At 44.6% G+C, this 14,584-nt stretch overlaps 1 protein-coding gene across 1 annotated transcript in view; it reads left to right on the top strand.

Moving 5' to 3' along the window:
• The first annotated feature begins 23 nt into the window (after window positions 1–23).
• Window positions 24–14,584, top strand: part of NARS2 (asparaginyl-tRNA synthetase 2, mitochondrial) — a 65,751-nt gene continuing 51,190 nt past the window's right edge. The window contains exons 1-5 of the mRNA XM_026651584.1: window positions 24–369; window positions 2,041–2,150; window positions 3,155–3,275; window positions 3,988–4,128; window positions 8,775–8,855. Of these exons, the coding sequence (XP_026507369.1) occupies window positions 232–369; window positions 2,041–2,150; window positions 3,155–3,275; window positions 3,988–4,128; window positions 8,775–8,855 (591 nt within the window). The 5' untranslated portion in view covers window positions 24–231. The remainder of the gene's footprint in view (window positions 370–2,040; window positions 2,151–3,154; window positions 3,276–3,987; window positions 4,129–8,774; window positions 8,856–14,584) is intronic.

The following is a 14,584-nucleotide window of genomic DNA, read 5'->3' as shown; positions in this document are numbered from 1 at the left end:
GGGGGTTGGTGGGGTATCTGAGAACAAGGCTGCCGAGGCTGAGTGGAGTCTCTTTACATTACCAGGAGGGGCGGATGTAGGGGGGTTGGAGGACATGATAGGGTGCATGTGAAGACAGTAGTGGGAGTGGCATCTAGAGGCAGGAGGGGCGTATCATATGAGGACAAGGTAGCTGAGTCTGAGTGGAGTCTTGGGTCTTAGCAGGGGGGCAGGTGCAGAAGGTCTTTAGCAATGTTTGGGGCACGGTGTCTGCTCCTGGCTCTTCGCCGTTGTTCCTCTGCTCCTTGTCCCAAGCACACGCAGGCTGCAAGACTGAGGGTCTGCGAGGCGCTAGAGGCCCAGGAGGTGGCTGGTGATATTAAAGTCCAGGTGGGTGGGGGTTTTATGTTGTTAATTCACTTGGTCATTTCTGTGGAGTTCTTATTATTACTCCTCTAATTCAGCCCTTTCTGAAGATCATCATCTTGCAGAGGCTTCTCCAGAGTAGCTGGATGGGCTCTGCAGCTGCCTACTTTCTTTGAACTGAAGATGTAAATTCCAGCTGGAGGAGACATACCCATGCTAGTTCTGATCTCACTAGTGTACTAAAAATAGTGGCGGGGCAATGGGAGGAGCGGCTTTGAGTGATGCCCCAATAAGACCGTACTCACATTCTGCCTTTGCCCTATATGGAACAGGAGCTCCCTACACTTAGCCTGAACACCACATCTACACTTACAAGACCTTGAACCCTAGACACACAATACCATCAAACACTCTACTTTTGCTTCCCCTTAATTAAACTTCCATGCCACACCTATCTCTTCTGCACTGCTGATGATCCCTGGGCTCTTCTAATGACGCAGCCTATACATCACAGCGATGAAATGAGGTATGCTAGATCTCCCAAAGTTCATCTGCATTTTTTTCCTTTGATCACACATACAGGCCTCAGAAAGAGGAGCTCATGCACACCCCCAGAGCGCCACAGTCTCCCAGATCACCTTGTATCACAATTACAGCTCTTCTAAGCTGCTCTATCTTATTCCTTCGCCACAGTACAGCCACACCTCACGCACTGAATGCAGCTGGAGTGCATGAAGATAATTCTTAGTGACTATTGCCAGCTCCAGGGGGACAGAATCAAGGTTTCATGGGCATTTACCTTAACTCTGTATTTCCTTGTTTTCACAAATGTGAGTTTTGCTGAACTGGACATTCTGGAAGGGTGCACGTTATCACCAGGCATCTTTAACTCTGTGCTAACAAAGGTTTTCTCAATTTTTTAATTTTAAATTTAAGTCCAGCTAGAAACCTTTTTTTAATTTGAAAAACACCCAAAACAGTGAAACATTTCTGTTAATTCTGCATTTGTAGAGCGCCTAGCACAATGGGTTCTAGTCCATGACTAGGTGCTATGATAATACAAATAATTAATAGAAATATTAATTGGTTTTGATTTTTTCCCCTTAAACAAAGCCTACATTCTGGATTTAATCTCCTTGACATTGGCCTCTTTATTAAGGCAGTACATATGCACGGTAGGTATGAACAAATAGCCAGTTAGAAAACAGATTTCAGTTTCAAGCTTCCCGCAGATAGTTGTACATAGCAGTGAAAAAGAACAATACGTGAGAATTACCATGACACTGCCCTTTGAAGGAATGGTGTTCTGATTGTCTCTGTTGTTGCAATAAGGAGTGTTTACAAGAGACATAATTAATAATGATATAGCATTTATGGAATGCTTTTCATCTTCAAAGTCTGTCACTGACTTTAATCTTCCTAGCTCCATGGAGATTCAGATGGATCCCTGTTATGCTGAGGCGAAATGTTGGTGCCTCTGCCTCAGGATCTACTCCTACTTGCTTTGAAGTCTATAGTAAAGCTACCACTGATTTCATTGGAATCAGGATTGGGCCCTAAGGGAATCTTTCCATTGACTCCAATGGGAGTTGGATCAGGCTTGAAATGACTTGCTCAGTGTCAGTTGGGTCCTGCATATAACTAGATTGAGTTCAAACCAGGCAATCACCAACTTTTATTTTCTTCCTCATCCAGGGCTGGGTTCGTTCTGTCCGGTCCCAGAAAGAGGTTTTGTTCCTGCACATAAATGATGGCAGTTCTTTGGAAAGCCTCCAGGTTGTAGCCGACCCAACCTTGGAACATAGGTTTGCAGATTTTACATATTTAAAGAAATTTCTGTGCAGATTCTTGTTTGGAAAGGGTTGATGACGTGGTTGTAGGGCTCGGCTCCACCCTATCTTAGACTAAGGGCATCGATTCCCAGGCCTGGTTTCACCTCCTGTGGCAGCAGGGATGTGAGTGCTGCAGGGGTGGTACATTCAGCAGTTGGTGAGGGTGTTGCACTTGGTGTCGTTCAATAGCTGTCAGTTAAGGAGCTGGGTTAGCTGGTTCTGAAGGGAGTAGGAAGTAGGGGGCACTTTTAAATTGAAATTCTGTCTCCACTGAAGTCAGTGGCAAAATTCCTATTGACTCATTGGGGCCAGGTTTCATAGTGCTTTTTCCATGGGTTGGCTTCCCCCGGTGGCTTATCCTTCCTGTGTAAGTCAGGCTGTACCTTACCAGAAGCTAGGGTTGCCATGTTAGCCTTTCCTCAACTGGCTGCTTAGTCTTTTCCTGCCTTTTGTGCCAGATGCAGTCAGTGTTTCTAGCTGAGGCACCACTTTTGCAGGCTCAGCACAAGAGAGAGCACAGAGGGGGTGGCAAATCTTGAGGCCTTTCCTTATGAACAGACATTGGGGCTCATCTTGGATCAGTCATGGAGAGCTTGCTTCTAATTAAAAATAAACATTTAGGCTTCGTTAATTTTCAGCTACAGAAGAAGATCCTGTGCAAATTTATTTCTTGTAAGATGGACAGCTTGGTGGTTTATGCATCAACTAATTTAAAATCTCCAGACTCTTGGAAGCCTGGGTTCACACATACACACCTCCACCCACCCACCAGATGCTTTCCATGGGGATATATTGAGTGCCATGTGAATAAAATATAGCAATCAAATTGTAACAAGCTGCCTATTTGTGATAATAGATACTGTCAGCATAGGGCTTGATCTAAATTAACCCAAAGAAGTCAGCATGAGTCCCTGGAATTCAATGGGCTTTATGTCAGGGCCATAGTGATACATTGTTGTTAATGTTGTTTTTTCCAGAGATCTGAGTTTTGGAAGCGCCGTGGAAGTGCAAGGGAAACTGGTAAAAAGTCTTCATAGGATGCAAAATGTGGAATTGAAAGCTGAAAATATTCGTGTGGTAGGACCCTGTGATACTCTGGTATGTTATTGCACTTAACAGTCAAGCTCACAGGATATCTTTTGGAATATGACTAATTTCAAAATATTCCCGTTTCTGACAGCACATTTCAAACTGTATTTCCTGCTATTTTTTCTAAAGTCATCTCCTATTTTTAATGTTTTTAAGGCGTCTTCTACTCTCCCATTGATGTGAGAGAAGCTTTTCATTAAGGGAGAAACTGACTAGTAGACTGGGCATAGGGAGGAAACTATGAAACTAACTTGATACTAAGGACTGGATTTGCTAAAGAATTGCGGGCCAGATTTCCCAACTGCTCAGCACCCACAATTGGAATCAGCTCTCCAAAAGTTCTCTGTTGCCACCGTGAAACTTACAGCAAGATGTCAGAAAGTGATTGGCACCCACCGTGCTGGGCTCTTTTTAAAATCTAGCCACTTACTTTGGCACTGAGTCCTGTTGAAATTCTAATTCTATATAGGTGCTTATATGGACACCATTACTGTGGTATCTGAGCATTTTCCAAAAGTGATCAACATCTGTCCCTTGTGGTTCATTCTCTTTCTGGTTGTCTTTGTAAAATCCACAAAGTACTCTGGAAAAAACTATTATTTTGCTTCTGACTTGTATCACTTATTGAACTTTAATAGGCAGTGATGATATTTCATGGATATCAGTAAAATTATTCTAGTTGCAGGTTCTCAAGGTTGTTTTTTTCCTGTCCTTTCTTTAGACGTTCCCTTTTAAACCAAGAGAGAGGCAACCTCTGGAATACAGCCGGCAGTTCCCTCACTTACGATGCAGGACCAACACATTGAGCTCCCTCCTGAGGGTACGCAGTGAAGCTACTGCAGCGATCCACTCATTTTTCAAGGTGCTCTGCTTCTTCACTTGATCTTGTTACTGTGTTTTCACATATACAAATGATGGTGCCACATAACACTCCCGCCTTCCCATTGCAGTTATGTAATGGGTGACAGTGGGAGACATGGAATCAGGTCTCTGAGGTTCTATTCCTAGTTCTGGCACTGATTTAGGACCAGTGTGCACTGGGAACTTACATCAGTATAGCTGCGTCTTTCAGTGGTGTGAAAAATCCACACCCCTGTGTGACATTCTTACGCTCATCTAATCCCTACACCTCCCAGCTGCAGTGTAGTCATATCTTTAGTATCCCAGATTCTGTGTTTTGTGGGCAGAGGGCGGAAGTGTTACCACTATTCTTCCCCTTTCTCCCCCACATACTTTGACCCCTGAGGTCATGAAAATCATTTCAGATCAAATGAAATGTTTTGATTTTGAGAATTTTCAAGTTTTTTTAAATAAAATACATTTTTATTTTAAATCTCCAGGCTCTGTTATGGGGTAGGCAACCTATGGCACGCGTGCCGAAGGCGGCCCGCAAGCTGATTTTCAGTGGCACTCACACTATCCGGGTCCTGGCCACCGGTCCGGGGGGCTCTGGATTTTAATTTAATTTTAAATGAAGCTTCTTAAACATTTTAAAAACCTTATTTACTTTGCTCTAGGATCCATACAATGTGTTTCCTTGGAGCCAACGAGAGGGATCCGGGAAGGGATTCTCTGCCTCCCCCCAAAGCATTCTGTTTTGTTTTTTTTATCTCCTTCCTCTCAAGCAGGGTTGGCCCAAGCTGGAGATGGGAGGCTGGATGGGGAGGGCCAGGGCTCTGAGAGGGCACCTAATGTTCTCTCAGGTGCTTGGCTGGCTGGTTCTTGCTCACATGCTCAGTGTCTAACTCATCACCATATGTGGGTCAGGAAGGAATCTTCCCCGGCACAGATTGGCAATGATCCGGGCGGGAGGTTTCACCTTCCTTTCCAAGATGTGGGTCACTTGCCAGGATTATCTGGATATATCTCACTTAATCCTTTCCTTCCCATTGCGGGTGCCTCAGGCACTTGTGGACCTTGATCCCTCCTGTTCTCTGCCTGCGGCACATTATGGTCTAGTCTCCTGTGGGCTGTAATACTTTGGTCTCATTTCAGTTGTTGGGTTAGTGTGCGCGTGGCCTGTGGTCTACGTGAGAATCTGGTTATCCCTTCTGGCTTTAAACTCTATGACTCGAGTTAAAACTACATGCCAAGCACTCTACCTCCAAAACTAGACTTGTGGCTTATTAGGCAGTTTAATCTCATAAAAGGATGAGTCAGACCTCCTGTAATTTGAAGTTATAGTTCCAGAGCGCCTTGGTATTTCAAATCTGATACTTAGACTAAGCCAAGCGTAGCCTTCTCATGAGAGAACTGTGCAATATCGTATGGATTTTAGGATTGCTTTAAGATAGAAATATCATGCCAGTTAAAGCTACTGTTAATTTCTGTACTGTACCAGCTCCTTATAGGTAAGACTAAGTTTGTGTCACAGATATCTTTAGTAAATGTCAGGGACAGGTCACGGGCAATAAACAAAAGTTCACCAAAGCCTGTGACCTGTCCCTGACTTTTACAAAAAAAAAATCCCTGACAAAATGGGGAGGCGGGTTCCGCACCCACTCTTGCTGGTACTCTCAGGTCCCCTGTCGCTGTGGGGAATGGGAGCTCTGGGGTCCCCCTGCCCGTGGGGGCTGGGCTGCTACGGAGTCCCCTTGGCTCCCTGGGGCAACTGGTAGCTCAGGGTGGTCCCCTGCCACAGCTGGGAGCTGCAGGGTCCCCCAGCCACCCGCTGCAGCTGGGAAGCTGCGGGCGATCCCCCTGTTGTGTCTGGGAAGCTGCAGGGTCCCCCCACTAGAGTAGGCCTGGGAACTGCAGGGTGAGGGTGGCTGGCTGGGAGCTCCAGCCCCAGGCAGAAAATGTCACAGAGGTCAAAGGAATTCGCAGATTCCGTGACTTCCGTGACACATTCGTAGCCTTACTTATAGGTAAAAAGACTTGGTTAAGAAAAAGACCAGGTAGGTGAGGTTATATCTTTGATTGGACTGACTTCTGTTGGTGGACGGTACAAGCTTTTGAGCTATACAGAACTCTTCTTCCACCAGCAAAAGTTGGTCCAATAAAATATTACCTCACCTACCTTGTCTCTCATATCCTGGGACCAATAGGGCTACATCATCACTTCATTAAGAAAAGTCAGTACTAGTGTTTGCCCACTAGATGGCAATACTCACAGTTGTTTGACTTCTGATGGTTGCAAAAGACAGAGATGGATGTTGAAGAACATCTTACCCTGAAGGAGGTTTTAAAGAGCAATAGGAAAACGCTGTTAGAATTACCAATAAGCATGAAATTCTGATAAGGTGTGTATATCTTACTGCTACTAAAGCAAATACTTGGCCTGTAGTTATTTTCAATATTGTGATATTTTTCATGTGGAGTTCTTCTGCTTAACGTCATATATATTTTGAAGCTAGATGCTTAATGATACTTGAATGGGTTTTTGAAGGGACAATGAATGCAAGGTCAAAGTTGGCCACAGATTAAGATGTTTGTAAAAATAAGCTTTTGCAAATGCTAAGACCAACAAGAACATGTCTTATTTATTTTATTTCATTGTGATCCAGTGGAAATGACTTTTTTTTTTTAAAAAAAGAATCCAATTCTTCCCATGTAGTACTTGCAATCCAACATTGCAGCACTGTGCATAAGAACTGGAAAACGAAACTAACTGGTCTGTTTTCATTGTGCAAAACTGAAAACTAAAAAGAGCATAAAGCTAAAATGTAAACAGTAGATCTTTAACTATATCATGTAGTATAAGCCAAGCCTCTCTTCATTTTTTAAAAATGCTCTTACCCCAAGGACTTTTTCACACAGTTCCTGATTAATGCTAGAATTTTTGCTTTGGATGTCTAAGGCTAGAAACCTACCTTTAACTTTACCCTTGGGTAGTTCAATACCTGTGAGATGTGAATACCCCTCCTAGCCTTAAGGACCCTATGCTCCTAGATACAGTGGGTATATCTACACTGCAATTAGACACCCACATCTGGCATATTGGGGGGGAGGGATAGCTCAGTGGTTTGAGCACTGGCCTGCTAAACCCAGGGTTGTGAGTTCAGTCCTTGAGGGGGCCACTTAGGGATCTGGGGCAAAAATCAGTACTTGGTCCTGCTAGTGAAGGCAGGGGGCTGGACTTGATGACCTTTCGAGGTCCCTTCCAGTTCTCTGAGATAGGTATATCTCCATATTAATGTACAAGCTGACTTGGGTTCATGGGGCTTGGGCTGTGGGGCTGTTTAATGGGGCTGTGGTGTAAATGTCCAGGCTAAGGCTGCGATGGGGGAGGGTCCCAGAGCTCAGACTGCTGCCTGAGCTGGAATGTTTGCACCTTAATTAAACAGCCCCGCAGCCCGAGTCCCACAAGCCCATATCAGCTGGCATGGGCCAGCCACAGGTGTCTAATTGCAGTGTAGACACACCCAGTGAAGAGTATGCAGCATGAATATCTCCTCTGAGCTCTGAACTCCCCTGCTGCTGTGGGTTCATGGCAGAGCCATTAATGTTACCGTAATATTTGTTGTGGTTTGATAATGGAAACTGGGCTAAGTCTCTTAAGGAGGGGGACTGTGGTTCTGGGCACCCCTCTGATGAGCCTACTTCTCAGGCACTTCCTAAGCCAAGGAGGAAGTCTGCTAATGTAAAATGCACTCTACTGCCAGCTTAATGGTGGTAGCTGCCATAAATTACATTGGACTTTAGAAACTCTACTCCCTACCTGCTACTTTAAATGTCTTCCTGTAAAATTTATTGTACACCAGCCCTGAACTTTACAAATTCACGTGCCCCTGCCTTCCCCAAATTCTTTGGTTCAGATAGCCCCAATTCGCTGACATTTAGGGTAGGCGGCAAATCCCATTTATTTTCCCAGGCTTTTGTGCAGGAGGAGCGATGTGCTGAGGGATGGGATTTATGGCTGGAGGGGTGGGTATTCTGCTCCCTGTTTCAGGGAGGTTGCTGTGTTTGTTTGTGTTTATATTTTGAAAGGCCCCTAGAGCCCTGCATAGGTGCACTCATAGGGTTTTGCATACATAAATAATGTGGAGCTGACATTTATCTATATTATTGTTGTGTCAAGAGACCCAACCATGGTTGGGCTGCGTTGTGCTAGGAGCTGTACAGGAAGCGTGGTCCCTTCTGCTTACAATCTAAATGTGCTCTTTCCATAGTCTCATTTGCCTGAGAGGCCTTTATTTCTCTCTCAGGCTTTCAGATGTAAATACTTGTTTCCTACAGAGATTTTGGCACTGTGGACTAGTAAGTAATGGAGCGCTCTATTCGCATGGTAGAATTGTTGTGGTTATAGAGCCCTCTGCAGGATTTTTTCTATAGTGCCAACACGTGAAGAATCTGGCACTAAAGTTGCACGCTCCAGAAATCCAACTAGTGTTTAGCACATGCCAGGATATCTCTCACATAACGTAGAAGCTATTCTAAAAGGTTACACATGTTGTCTTTGGCCCTGGCCTGATAGATGAATCCTGACTTGCGCATGTTGGAATCTTCCTTGGAGTTGACACGTAATATCCTTGGACTGGCAACTTTCAATGTTCTCTCTTGTTTCAGGATAATGGCTACGTGCACGTTCATACCCCTATAATTACGTCAAACGACTGCGAAGGTGCGGGGGAGCTCTTTCATGTCAGGGTAAGTTGTACTTACAAAACAACTTTGTAATTACTGGGTGTTAAAGGGACAAACAGTTTTGTATATCCTATTTTTTTATGTACTTCTCTGAGATTTATTTTTGTAACCTACAACTGTTCCTTGTGATACTTAAAGTGATGATTCTAACTGAAATAGATTAAACAGCTGTTTTAATCCCTTTCACTTTTATTCTGTACTTTCCCCAGCATCTTATGTATTGATCAATTTCTCTATCCTGAGTTGTGTGGAAAAACTTAAAGAGAAATGGGGAGAGGGGGTCAAACATCTTAATAACCAGGAAAATGTGGTTGTAAAATAAAAATATGGGAGGAGGCCTCTGGGTCAGGCACAGTTGAACTTCTGTGAAACTAACTAGACTTCATGTTAATCGGCTCATGCTATAAACCACAAAATGATTCCTATTTTTTCCCCACCAGCTTCTTATTTCTTGCTGCCTCTCTCATTTCTTTTTGTCCCTTCCTAAAAGCTGCCCATGCTGTAATTATTGGCCCTTTTCTTCAGTGTTGCAAAATAAAGTTCAGTGTTTTAAATTGACATTCTGTTGACTTCAGCACTTGTAGAGATCATTCTCATCCCCCATCAAAAACTCCCGTGTGCATTTCAGAGCAACCCTAACTAAATTTCAGCATTCCCTAAATTTGCAGTAACACCCTCCCACCCCCATGCACACAAAATTGTGTGCACTCCCATAAGCCCCTTTGCCTTTCACAAAAGAAAATATATTCTTTGGCCACAAAATGATTGCATCTACTTACACTTACTGGCCACAGCTTTGCTGGTGAATCATCTCTAAGCAAAAAATCATTGAGGTAGCATGTCACTGCTGCAGTGTCACGTCTACAGCTCCTTGTATCTCCTTAATCTGCTGGTCAGAAACCTCCAGTACTGGTTCTTCAGGATTGAAAAACCTGCCCTGCCCCACTGACGACACCCCCACAGACCAGTGCACAGCAACATGTGTACCCCAGCTTTCTACTTACTCTTGATAGTACAGCCCAGCTAATCTGCTCCTGGCTAATTGAAATACCTTAGTGCTACCACAGTGTGCTCCTGGCTGTTACATGCAAATTAAGATGTGGAAACAAGTGACGCTTGACAGTAAACACGTTATACAATTTTCAGTCCTGCAGCGTATCTCTGTTTAGTCTTCTGCATGAACTATATCTACCTGTTAAAGGGTTCTGCTCACTGCAAGGGCACCTCCTTGTGGTGGGGTCTGGGAATTATCTCTTGCCCTGTCTGGTGCTCCTTTCCTTCGCTTGCTTGCACTGTGTCCTCTTCTGCCCCCCCCCGGGACTCAGGGTGCTTCCTTTTCATGACTCAGCACTCGACTCCTCCAGCCAGGTCACTATATAGTCATCCCCTACTAGGGTGACAGAATCCCACTGGACTAGCTTGCCAGACTCTGCCTCAGATGGTCTTTGGTTCCAAGTCTCCAGATCCTGTGCCACTTTCCTGGTGGCTGGTAGGGGAACCCAGGTCCTCCCTCTACATTGGGTTGCAGCCCAGGGACCCTGTAACCAGCAGCCATGGTCTTCACATTGCCATTCCTTCCTGCTGTTTCCTTAGGCTTCTTCTGACCCCACATTCTCAGGCATTCTTCCCCACAACTTCTCTGGGTTGACCCTTTATTCAGCAGCTAGGATTCCAGGGGTTATTGTCCCCCCTGGGTTTCCAACTCATCACCTCGCTGCTCCCAGAGAGTGACTGCACGCGCCCTCACTGCAGCCCTCTTCTGCATTCAACTTCCTAGCTTTATGCTGACCAGCCTACTCCCGGGCTTCATGATCAGTTAAGCCAGGCTCTCCCTCCAGGTGCACCCAGATAACATAATTGGCCTCTCAGTCCCACATTAGCCCCTTCAGGGCCTGTGTGGGGTACACACCCCATCACACCACCCCTAAGCTTTACAGAATTAAATTATATAGGACTGCAGTGTGAATGGCTTAAGTCACAAAAGCCCTGGTGCAAATATTGATTGGGGTGGGGATGGGTAGCTGTGATCTAGCAGATGGGGCATGGGAAACTCATGAAAACTGGATTTTAGTTCACTGAGGCCATGGGCACATCATTTAAACTTGTACCTTGGTTTCCCCATCTGTAAAGCACTGTGGGATTTGTGGTTGAAAGGTGCTGTGTGAGTGCCAAGTATTATCCTATTAAATAGTGTATATGGAAGCATGGTGCTACAAATGTGGGGCTCCAAAGCTCTGATCACCACTGGAGAGGGGGAAGCTTCCCCTCATTCTTTGCTTTCTGCACTGGCTCCCCATTGAACAGAGGATCCCAGCTCAAGATTTCTGTCCTGATTTTTTTCAAAGCCCTACATGGAATCGGTCCTAGCTACCAGAGGGACCACCTCTCTCTCCACCCAGCACCTTCTGTTTGGTCAGCTGTTTCATTGCTCAGTGTGTTTAAAGTGAAACACAGACTCCAACCTTTCACCCAGACTTTCCCACCACTCTGCCTCAGATGCACACTCCCACTCGTCTGTGTTCAATAATAACTTCGTAAACAAACCATGTGCCTGCCTCTTGCTGTGGGAGGGAGCAAGCTTTTTAGGGTAGGTCTACACTACGGACCGTACAGCGGCAGAGCTGCACTGCTGTAAGGTCTCTTGGGTAGCCGCTCTGTGCCAGCAGGAGAGAGCTCCGCTGCTGGCATAATGAAGCCACCCTCTGAGCGGCAGTAGCTATGTCAGCAGGAGACGCTCTCCCACTGACCTAGCGCCGTCCGCACCAGCGCTTTTGTCGGTGACGTTTATGTCGGTCAGGGGGGTGAGTTTTTTTCACACTCCTGACGGACAAAAATTTTGCTGACAAAAGTGCTAACGTAGACAAAGTCTAAATCTTGGCTGCTGCTCAGATACCATGATGATGGGCTCCTATATAAGAGCATAGACAGATGAGCCATTTGCAGAATATAAACTTTCATGAAAAGAAAGTTGGTAGCCTTTGATATTGAAGTTTGTTCCATGTGTGACTGGGATATAAACCAATGTAAAGTTGCTTCCTGACCCTTCCATCACCTCTAGTGCATCTGCTGTTTCTCATAGTCTTCGAGCAGTAGGCAAGTAAAACTGACTAGATTCTGCTCAGTTTCTCTGCTGTTGCTTAGATCCCTTAGGCAACATTTAAACTGACAAAAATCATATCCTTTAGCTCTCCTGTTTCTGGGAAAAGGTAGTAGGTACTGGAGCTGTGACCCCTGGACTCTACTGGAGGGTGCTTTTACCTCCCAATTCACTATCTTTCATATCTATTTTCCTCTAACTGGGAGGTTTAATCCTCCAACTAATGATGTCTGGTAGCTGACCAGGGTCGTGCGTTCCCTCAGAGATGGTAGGGAGAAAGGCTAAGGGAGAATAGATACATTTTTAGAGGAGATTTTTAGAGAGATGGAACAATAACTTCCTGCTTTAGAAAGAAGATCTGAGGAATTTGAAGGCATATAGTCCTCGGGTTTTTAGACCTTTTTAATCCCTTTGGATTTGTTTACATATTTAGTCTGGAAAAGAGAGGACTGAGAGGGGACATAAGTTTGCAAGTACATAAAAGGTTGTTACAAGGAGGAGGGAGAAAAATTCTTGTTCTTAACCTCTGAGGATAGGACAAGAAGCAATGGCCTTAAATTTCAGCCTGGGAGGTTTAGGTTGGACATCAGGAAAAACTTCCTAACTGTCAGGGTGGTTAAGCACTGGAATAAATTGCCTAGGGAGGTTGTGGAATCTTCATCATTGGAGATTTTTAAGAGCAGGTTAGACAAACACCTGTCAGGGATGGTCTATATAATACTTAGTCCTGCCATGAGTGCAGGGGACTGAACTAGATGATCTCTTGAGTTCCCTTCCAGTCCTACGATTCTATGTGGAGCTTCCTTATTGTTTTGTTTGGGTTTGTGTACACTGATTAGTCTGTACATAATTTTGGTTGCGATTTTCTCATACTTGTGCTGAGTGTGTGGATCCTTTTCTGTCTTGTTTGGCAAATTATTTTATTTAAGGAATTCATAAAAATTTGAAGACAAAAACGAAAGGAGATGGGAAGCTGAGAAGATACAGAGAAGTTGTACGTGTCATGAACTGCAGAGAAGCCCCCTCAACTTAATTACTATGCAATTTACTGCAGATGAGTAGCTGGTGGATCTAAAGACAGTCGGGGCAAATTCAGGAAAACTGAGAACATAGGAGCCACAGTTTGGGTGTATGAAATTAGACCTCCGCCTGGCAAGCTGTCCCATTTAGCCAGACTCTAACCCTTGTGCTGAGCTCCATTTATATTAATGTGACTACACACAGTCACTGGGGTCCCTCAGGGTGGGTCAGTTGGCAGGTTCCAAGACCTTAGACTGTAAACTCTCCAGGGTAGGGATCACATTGTATCCTATGTGTTCATGCCAGGCCTAGTACAGCTGGGCCTGGTTCCTGACTGGAGCACTGTTTAGGCGCTATTACAATAGCAATAATTTAATAATACTGATTGATTTAAATGTCAGTTCAACCCCATGTATTCAAATGACTCGGAGGGATGTATCTGAAATTTGGCATTGCAGAAAAGCAAAACTATAATGTCATGGGACACTAGTGAGCTTGGGATAAATTCACATCCCACATGATGGGGATAACTTGGGAGTTTACCTGGACCAATTATGGTAGCACAGTTTTTAAAGTAATTATGTCAGGCAACCTCCACCCACAATTAGTGTATATTGCTACATTTTCTTCCTGCATCCAAATCATCTTTAGCTAATTATGAACCACATAAACTCTCCAAGTACCGGTCATCTCAAGAACTTGGCCAGAGATTATGTGCTGTCAGTGTGTATTGTCCTGTCAGGAAGTAGCCACCACATAACCGCTTCCCCATTCTCCTAGCAATATGAGGATGTCCTTATTTAACATGGGATGGGATGAAACCTGTAATAAATATGCCTCTGTAACTCTAGATCTAGACATTAACTTCTTACCTTTCCTTCAGTACATCCAAAACAAACCCTATTGACACCACAGGGGAACATAGTCACAATTTTCCTCAATAGATTAACCTCAGCAAAAGTAGCTTAATGTAGATGCAGTGAGTGTCTGCCAAATGTTTCCCTTCCAGCCAGTAGCAGAGCTGTAACACAGTCTGGTTGGGAACTGATTCCAGAGGTGTGTATCTTTGGTTATCATAGACTCGTAGGACTGGAAGGGGCCTCAAGAAGTAATGTAGTCCAGTCCCCTGCTCTCATGACAAGACTAAGTATTGTCTAGACCATTGTCTCACCTGCTCTTAAAAATCTCCAATGACAGAGATTCCACAACATCCCTAGGCAATGTATTCTAGTGGTTAACCACCCTGACAGGTAGGAAGTTTTTCCTAGTGTCCAACATAAACCACCCTTGCTGCAATTTAAGCCATTGCTTCTTGTCCTATCCTCAGAGGTTAAGGAGAACAATTTTTCTCCCTCGTCCTTGTAACAGCCTTTTATGGTTGCCTCATGCGGGGATGTCGGAGGGTTTTCAGCAAAAGTTGGAGTGAGTTGGAGCTCATGCCAAGCTAATAGTGGTCTGTTCCTTTCCTGACGACCAAAATTTCTGCTTGATCCACAAGCTGGTAGTCTGTACCTAACCTCTCTATACCTATACATCTAATCAGTACCTTAGAGAGATTACCTCAGCCAAGCCAATGAACAAATGGGATACGGTTATGCAGTAGGCTACAACTCAG

This window comes from Terrapene carolina, unplaced genomic scaffold (assembly GCF_002925995.2).
Source record: "Terrapene carolina triunguis isolate 2854851 unplaced genomic scaffold, T_m_triunguis-2.0 Scaffold97, whole genome shotgun sequence".
NCBI lineage: Eukaryota > Metazoa > Chordata > Testudines > Emydidae > Terrapene > Terrapene triunguis.
The sequence above is the reverse complement of the archived record's forward strand: the minus strand, read 5'-3'. Positions and strand labels throughout refer to the sequence as shown.